This window comes from Diadema antillarum, unplaced genomic scaffold (assembly GCF_040938485.1).
Source record: "Diadema antillarum isolate AM-2024a unplaced genomic scaffold, OU_Dant_1.0 seq00001284_RagTag, whole genome shotgun sequence".
Taxonomy (NCBI): Eukaryota; Metazoa; Echinodermata; class Echinoidea; order Diadematoida; family Diadematidae; genus Diadema; species Diadema antillarum.
The window spans coordinates 774887-784013 of record NW_027272063.1 but is presented as its reverse complement, the minus strand read 5'-3'; the positions used below and the strand labels follow the sequence as shown (position 1 = coordinate 784013).

General features: G+C 39.4%; 1 protein-coding gene across 1 annotated transcript; it reads right to left on the bottom strand.

Moving 5' to 3' along the window:
• Positions 1 to 4457: 4457 nt before the first annotated feature.
• Positions 4458 to 7961, bottom strand: LOC139707920 (uncharacterized). Its single transcript, XM_071619914.1, has 4 exons — positions 7951 to 7961; positions 6610 to 6999; positions 5624 to 5800; positions 4458 to 4527 (listed from the first exon to the last, which is right to left on the bottom strand). The coding sequence occupies exons 1-4, from the start codon at positions 7959 to 7961 to the stop codon at positions 4458 to 4460; spliced, it is 648 nt and encodes a 215-aa protein (XP_071476015.1).
• Between the last annotated feature and the right edge of the window lie 1166 nt (positions 7962 to 9127).

Sequence of the window (9127 nt, the reverse complement as noted above, 5' to 3'; positions counted from 1 at the left end):
AGGAATAGAAACATAACCATTTATAGCCCTGTTTATAGCCCTGGTAGGATTAGGCACCGGTTTTTAAGCTAATAAATGTCTATTTCACTCATAACTGGGGGGATTCAGTGTATCTAACAACAGTTTATTTATGTACTAACAAAGCAACGCACTTGACTCATTACATAACCCACTGAATCATCTTTTCCTATCATTTTGGATACCTCCCCACTTATGACTGACAAGTTACAATGTTTTTGAACAGCATAGATATATACAGCAAGATGTATGAATACAAAGCAGATTTTCCCCTGGGATGCTTTGTCTATTTTTCATACATAACTAGGCATCATAAGTTATTCATTTCTCTTTTTTAAAACTTCATAGAAACGAACTTTAACTTCATGTAATCCACTATGTACTCACCTACACACTTGTTTACAAGTGAATTTACATTCACAGACATAATTCAAATACCAAGTGATGAGCTACTCCTTTCCACAGCACTGTATCACAAGTTTAAATGGTACATGTATTTGAATTTACAGTCATTCCTTGGGCAAATTTGTGGCATTTACAGACAGAGTTCTATAGTATCCACGCATGAATTGAATCCACAAAAAGTGGTATGATCGGGCAAACACCATCCCATGATCATAAAAAAAAAAAAAAAAAAAAAAGTCTCCTAATCACAAATATACTCTGGGAAATGTTCTTATGAAAACTGTACTTGTATTCACCTTTGCTCTTCTAGACATGAGCTTATGCGGATGAACCACCATGTACCATGAGAAACTTGGAAGCAGATGTGCCTTCATATAATCTTGTAGATCTATCTGTCGCCAGGGAGGTGGAAGAGAGATGGAGTGTGCTCTTTTGAGTTTCCTTTGAAGTCATGCGTGGCCCCGACAGCGATTTTTTCCCCCTCCCGTAATCCAATTACTCACGCTCGGCGCACTGCAAGTCGTAAATCTTGTGGCGGAAATCATGACGCGAAATGCATTGTGGTCGGGGAATAAAATGGCGTCCTACGGTGTAAGCACAGAACTGTAAGCAGTGGTGTAAGCAGTGGTGGTGGTTCTGGCGATCGTGATTTTGACGGAGACAAGTTTGTTGAGGAGGAATTGCTTCTTTAGCAAATTCAAAATCACATTAACACAGCAACTTAACGAAATTTGATTTACAATTGAAACTGAAACTCAGAAAGTTAGTTGGGCCTTGGCTTGGAAATTGGAGGCCAAGGCAAGGGCAAGGCTCAGGACAATGTTTAATAGCGCAGCGTCACCTCAGGTATGCTGCCTAGCAAAAGCATACCTAACGTTAGTCCTAGCTAGTAGACTCTAGTATTTCACAAACTAGAATCTAACCACTGTTAAACGTTAGATTCTACTAGCTCCAGAGGTGTACTCTACTACTTTTTAATTCAATTTTTTGTAACGTTAGCATGGGGTAGAGTCAAGCCGATTACCGGTATTTACCGATGAATGATCGAGGGAGAGTGACCCGAAACACTGTATACTAAGCTCTGGTTTTCCCCCTAAAATATACTTACAGCATCATACATCTAGGCTTTTATAGATATCATCTTTAATTCTCTACGGAAAATAATTATAATCAAGGCTGATATGTCTAATTTACACTTTTTAACACTCAACTTTCCATTCCAATATGTATTTACTAGTAACTCAAATTCACCGAAACAACGGCAACGAACGCTGTCCCGACGCGGCCCTACAACAACCCGACGAGTACGCTGAAAAGCCCCAGCTTGCTCGGGTGCAGATGAAAAACAAGGAAAAGTAGAAATTACGCGGTGCGTAATATATGTCCCCGCCGGAAGTAGCATTTAGTAGCAAAATGTACAATATAGGTAAAAAGATCAAGGTCAAAGGTCAAAGAAGTCAAAGGTCAAAATTCTATGTAGAAGTTTTGAAGCCCTCACCTAGTGCCATCACATAAAGCAAACGGAATCGAAATCGGGTTAGAAATGGCGAAGGAGTAGCATTTTGTAGCCAATGTACAATATAGGTAAAAAAATCAAGGTCAAAGGTCAAAGAATTCAAAGGTCAAAATTCTGTGTAGAAGTTTTGAAGCCCTCACCTAGTGCCATCACTTAAAGCAAACGGAATTGAAATCGGGTTACAAATGGCGAAGGAGTAGCATTTTGTAGCAAAATGTACAATATAGGTCAAAAATCAAGGTCAAAGGTCAAAGAAGTCAAAGGTCAAAATTCTATGTAGAAGTTTTGAAGCCCTCACCTAGTGCCATCACATAAAGCAAACGGAATCGAAATCGGGTTAGAAATGGCGAAGGAGTAGCATTTGGTAGCAAAATGTACAATACAGGTCAAAAATCAAGGTCAAAGGTCAAAGAAGTCAAAGGTCAAAATTCTGTGTAGAAATTTTGAAGCCCTCACCTAGTGCCATCACTTAAAGCAAACGGAATTGAAATCGGGTTACAAATGGCGAAGGAGTAGCATTTTGTAGCAAAATGTACAATATAGGTCAAAAATCAAGGTCAAAGGTCAAAGAAGTCAAAGGTCAAAATTCTGTGTAGAAGTTTTGAAGCCCTCACCTAGTGCCATCACATAAAGCAAACGGAATCAAAATCGGGTAAGAAATGGCGAAGGAGTAGCATTTTGTAGGCAATGTACAATGTAGGTCAAAAATCAAGGTCAAAGGTCAAAGAAGTCAAAGGTCAAAATTCTGTGTAGAAGTTTTGAAGCCCTCACCTAGTGCCATCATATAAAGCAAACGGAATCAAAATCGGGTTAGAAATGGCGAAGGAGTAGCATTTTGAAGCAAAATGTACAATATAGGTCAAAGGTCAAGGTCAAAGGTCACAACTGAAATTCTGTATAGAAGTTTCAAAGCTCCCATGTAGTGTTATCATATAAAGCAAACAGAATCAAAATCGGGTTAGAAATGGCGAAGGAGTAGCATTTTGAACATTTTGATCACACACGGACGCACACACGGACGGACACACGGACGGACACACGGACGGACGGACGGACGGACACACGGACACACGGACACACACACGTACGGAGCCCGTTTCATAGTCCCCTGCTCGAACTCGTTCGGCGGGGACAAAAAACCCGCTTTGGTCTCTATGAAGCACTACTTTTACACTCGAACTGTTTGAAAACACGCCCGAACACGCTCATGTAACTTATATCATTTTGAAGATCAAGGTCAGGCCTACCTCTCTAACTATAAAAAATTTGCGGAAATGTGCGGAATTTCTCATAATCGATACAGAAACAATATGATGATATCATGTAACTTATATCATTTTGAAGATCAAGGTCAGGCCTACCTCTCTAACTATAAAAAATTTGCGGAAATGTGCGGAATTTCTCATAATCGATACAGAAACAATATGATGACATCTCTAGCGCACAAAACTTACTGCTCAGTAACTCCGTTGTTTGTTTACCGATTTCGCTGGTTCAAACGGCAATCTCCTCAGCATAGTCTGTTGAACCAGCGAAAGGTATAGACATACCACGCTACCCAATTCTTGAGCCATAAGTTGTAGCTTTCGAAGGGGGACGTCTTTCACTGAATGTAATAGACTGCCAAAATTTTGAATATGACGTCATATTGTCGGTGCCACGCATCGCTTCAAAGCCCGATTTTTACGAGCGTGTGTTTATGGAAGGCCTGGAAAGGAGATCATGTTGCGTCACTCTAGTGCGCCGGAGGGTGATGGGTGGACCGATAAGGCCAGATTTTGACATATTTATCACAGAATGAGGGTTGGATTTCAAGATGTTAATCGGTGTAAGACCACTTGATTTTTTCTCTGAGGGAAGCTCTCAGAGTGCCATCTCCATCTCTCTTCCACCTCCCTGCTGTCGCCAACAATTTGTTCACTAACCTTCTTGTTACACAGCCTCTACTTCGTGTCATATTAAAGGGGAGGACACTTCTGCAAATTCTCCATACAATGACCAATTGGCTCATATCTATATTTTACATTTGAGAATGCTTGTCTCAATCGTGCAAAAATACAGCTTACATCCTGGAAAATACATTACTGCATACTTTGTACAGCTATACTCTCCCTCAAAAAAAAAAAATGTTTAAAAAAATGGAACAAAATTAGAAAACAAAAATTATTACATGACAATCACAGTTTTCCAAACTTTATACTGACATTGATTTGCAAGGTGACCTACCCTCACCATCTCCCTGTCCTTGAATGCTCACTGAGCTGGACAGAAATTTGGTCCACTCTTTCTGCATGGACGTATAATGCTCAGAACCATGTTAAGTTGTACTTAAAAATCTCAGAACAATCTGGATGTTGTGTGTTACAGTCATCCAACCAGGAACCCTCTCATTAACAGAGACCACCCATCACTGGAACCAATAACTGCTGTTCTTGGTGTTTGGTAGACAGGTGAAATGCTACGGCTGTAGGTCCCACGGGCACACAGTTTGTTTTGCTTCATGTCCACAGTCCATCTCTCAACTATCCACAGGATTATCCTCAATCTTCTCGTCCAGTCTCTCCTCCAACTGCTGATCAGTAGGATTCCTTGTGGTGTGGAAAGCAACAACATAAAACAATAAATTGAAAATGGTTTCCATTTCAAAAAGGCTCAAGACAAAAAAAAAAAAAAAAAAAAAAAAAATCATGTAGTGGAGGTGGGTAGGGATTAAGGACAGTTTAAAAAAAAAAAGAAAAAAAGAAGAAAAAAAAAAAAGAACATGCAAACTTTGGTGCAGGATCGAAACTAATGATCTGAAACGGGTCCCAGCACCCTTGTAATAATGGGGATTCCTTGTTCAGTGGACTCCCGTTTTAACGAAGTCTTCAGGACCGGCCAACCCTAAGAAGACCGAAGAATAACCTTTGACTCTGGCAGTATGGTAAATTTTGCACTGTTAACTTTCTATGCATGAGCCCACTTTGGTGACTTTGAGTTATTCATAATTTTTTTTTTTTTTTTTTTTAAAGGAATGGCAGTATCTGAAATACAAATTAAACACCCAAAAAAGTTTCATATGAAATCATCTTCATTGAGGATGAAATTTGCTAAGGAAATAAAAACTCCCATACCACAAACTATTCCTTTCTCTCAATATTCATGTCACCAATATACATGTTTCATGACTTCAACCTGGTTCTTATAACCAGTAATATGAAAATAGATCTCTGTAAAAGCTCTTAATGCACACTGCATCAAGGCTATCATTAATAGTACATTTCAAATTTTGGTCTAACAAAAAGCAAGGAAAAAAATAATGAAATCATTCCAATTTTCACCCCCAGAATAATATACAATGAATCATTCATCACAGAAAATAGTAAATCTTGTAGCAAGTATTATATAAACTAGATGTTGATATGATATTGATGGAATTAAAGCAACAGTGTCTGATTCCACAGCCTCTCATGAACAATGTTTGGTAAATACTTGGATGTGTCAGTGAAATTTTGTAAGCAACTTGAAAACAATGAGGACTACAAAACTGATAAATATAAGACCAATTTAGGTGATAAAACTCAGTAACAATGTACGTGTGGTGATTAGAAAAAGGGGATACAAGAAAATGAGAGCACAAGGGAATTGACAGTATATAAAATTCACAAGACATACTCCACTGTCTCAAAAACTCAAAACACTCACCATTCGATAAGATCTTCAGCCTTGGGCTTGGTGATGGCTTCCTCGCTGATATCCCCATGGCCGTTGTCACGGTCACCGTCTCCGTCAAAGTCTGCACTCCTGTGGCTTCCTGCACTCCTCTCGCTGCCTCGACGCTTCCTAGACCCCGACGATGATCGCTCACGTGATTTGCTTTTCCTGGAAAATCATAAAAGGGATGAGGCATACAAATATAATTGGGTAACATGGCCTATAAGACTTGGGTCTTTGATTAACCAAACAATAACATGTCCCATCCCTAAACATATTTTGGTAGTAAAGTCCAATAGCTGTCTATTCATCTTCTATAACTGCATAACAACTGCATAGCAAGATAATTTGCCGGCATTTATGGCAGCAATGGTTGCCATGGGAGAACTTAAAGGAAACAAGATGTCATTTTGACACAAATCCAAAATAAATAAAAAGCAGCCTGATGTGAGGCATTCTATCAAATCGTAAGATAATATCATCTCTAAGTTCATACACTCACCTGTGAGAGTTATATTACACTAAAGAGGCCATACACACAAATCAGTCAAACAATCAGTACCATCTCATTGGCACGTTTCCTGGAGGCAGGTCAGCTGGTGATTTGGCCTTCGTTTACCTGGTAGTCTTACATTGACTAGCGCTATATAAATTAGTAACAAACTTTGCTATTTTTCTCATAATAATTGCAAAAGATCATGAATTGCACTTTTTCCCCTTTCAATTGGACACAAATCCAATGAGTTTGATGCCTAGCATGAGTTGCAATTTGTTTTAATGTACATATTAGAAACGTATCTGCTTAAACTACTTTTCAGTTAGTACACTAAGAAAAGTGTCAATTAGAAAAAAAAAATAAAGGTAGTGATGTGAAATTTTCCTATGCCTATCAATGCTTAATCCATTCCAATAGTATTTCATTTCTTTGTTTTTTTTCTTTTCACTTGATTCACATGAGGAGTTGTCAATAATCTCACTTTGAAGTATCATCAGGTGCCGCAGAGTTTGATCTAGATCTTGGCCTGGACTGTGCAGGTGACTTGGACTTGGATTTGAGTTTGGTCTTAATCTTCCCTGGTGATGGCGACTTTGATCTCTTTGGAGTGGCAGATCGAGATTTGTGCGGTCGGGAACGGGACCTGGAGTGGGAGCGGGAACGGGTGCGGTGCCTTCTCGGGGACACGGACTTGCCCCTGGACTTGCGCCCCGAGTGGGACCGTGAACGGGACCTGTCCCGGCCCCTGCTGTGGGTACTCCTCCGTCGACTTGAGCGCCGCTCCCGCGAGTGGGAGTGGGATCGAGACCGGGATCTGGAACGCGCTCGTCTGTGACGAGGGGACCTCGACCTCGACCTCCTGTCCCTTGACCTAAGTAAAACAATGCAGCAAACATTCAAACAGAGATTAAAAATAAATCTCAAATACACACACAAAGAAATTTGAACGCTGCTCCTCATTTCTTCCATCTCCTTTCCTGCTCACACAAAGAAATCTTTGCCACCTGACCTAGTTTCAGAGAAATTCAATGGTGTTAGTATCAAACATCAGTTCTACGACAATGCCCAAAACCGAAGATTGCTACAACACATACAGTCACCAACAAGCAGATCTTCTTTTATCTCACAAATTAAATGAAAGGCAAAAATTCTCTACATGTATTTTTTTTTTTTTTTTGATTGGGTTGTCTGTCAATACTTTCTTCTTGGTATCTTTCTCTTCTTAGTTCTTTTTTTTTGTGTGCTTTTCTCCCTACCCTGAACTTTGCCTGAAGTATCAGTTGTGCATCTGGCTCACATTGAGAAGATGTAGGGGATGTCACTTTAGTAATTACAAGGGAAACCATACACTTGTTTAGGTAGTAACTACACACTTAATTACACATAAATTGTTCATGTGACACACAGGCCTCTATACCAAAAGATGACTGTCACATATTAACATTGATGTAAACAAAGGTTGTTAGTATTATTCTTCATCATACACATACTAAAGTGACTAAAACTGCAATTTAAATTTTATGATCCACACAGCAGCTGTCTAAATGACATTCATCTTTCCATTTTCTGTGGACACATCCAATTTCATCTGTTACTGAGCAGTGTTTTCTCAATGCAGAATTATCTTCACGCAAATCTTTGGAACTCACAGCATACATGTACTTTATTGGAATTGCATTTGAATATTACAGGCAATGTGTGCACTTTGCACATTTCAACATAACAGAAAACCAAATTAATTCTCACAAAAAAAAAAAAAAAGCCAAAACCCTATTCCCTTCGTATCCAAACACATCAACTCGATTCCAGTCTTTCCCCCTACGAATCTGACATTAGTGATCCTGTTGAACCTAATTGCAGGCTTAGCATGTGAATTGTTACAGGCATGTGTTGGAGGTTGTACAACCCAAGTTTGACTTTGGACATCTGCACATACACATTTACAAATGTGAGAAGTGGTGGATTAAAAAAAAAATAGAATGACTGTAATTGTACCAATGTTACATGCACAAGTATTTACCTACTCCGATCCTGCAGCTAGGCAATTTTAAATCAGCTGCCAGCATAGATGGCTGTACAAAGGTCAGGGTATGGTGCCCTGGAGGTCGTTGCTCTTTGGGTACAAAATATTGGAGGTAGGCTAGACTGAGTGACTAAGATTGGTCAAGTTTGGAAGATTGGTCGATTGGGTTGGGTTGCCAGAGGGTGGACTTTGGAGCTTGGTCAGCTGTAGTGTGGTTTGGTGGCGTAAAATGGATTGGTTAAGATTGAGAGTGAGTGAGCCCCCTGGAGGCAGCCATTGGACAGTGCAGCATGGGATTGGGTGGCCGGCTGTTGGCTGACGCTCGCTGCTAGCCGCAGTGTCGGGCTCAGAAGTCTGCGGCCCTCTCAGCTGCATCCCAGTGTGCTTACATTGAGCGCTCGCTGAACGAAGCTGTAAGTCATTGTGCAAATCTCAGGTGAATTGAGCACATTATCTCACATTACGATCAATATCATTTAGCATACTCAATAACAAGTCCAAGTTGGTGATAAATTTGATGACCCACATTTCCTATAAGACCGCTTGTTCAGTTCCTCAAGAAAGTAAGGTCACACCATCATATCTAACACAATATGATATTTGAAATATTGACAATGACTTGTACTAACAATAAAATACCCCCTGACAAATTTTGATTTATAAATATCACACAGTTTAAAAGTATTTTACGACTATCACATGGAATGCTAAAACAGTTAAATAAGCGACATGTAACATGAGCTTTTTGCAAAATCTATTCATTTTGGCAAATTACAATAAAAAAAAACAAATAATGAAAAGGCACACACATCTGCACAAAAGCTTTAAAACACATATTTGAACCACATTCCAGTTTATCTTTTAAAGATATGAATATCTTCCTCCCTAATCATCATTCAACTTCTATTCATATTTCCCATCCACATACGAATGTGTAACTTCATGCATAAAAGTCATAAGATCACAGTCATAAAAG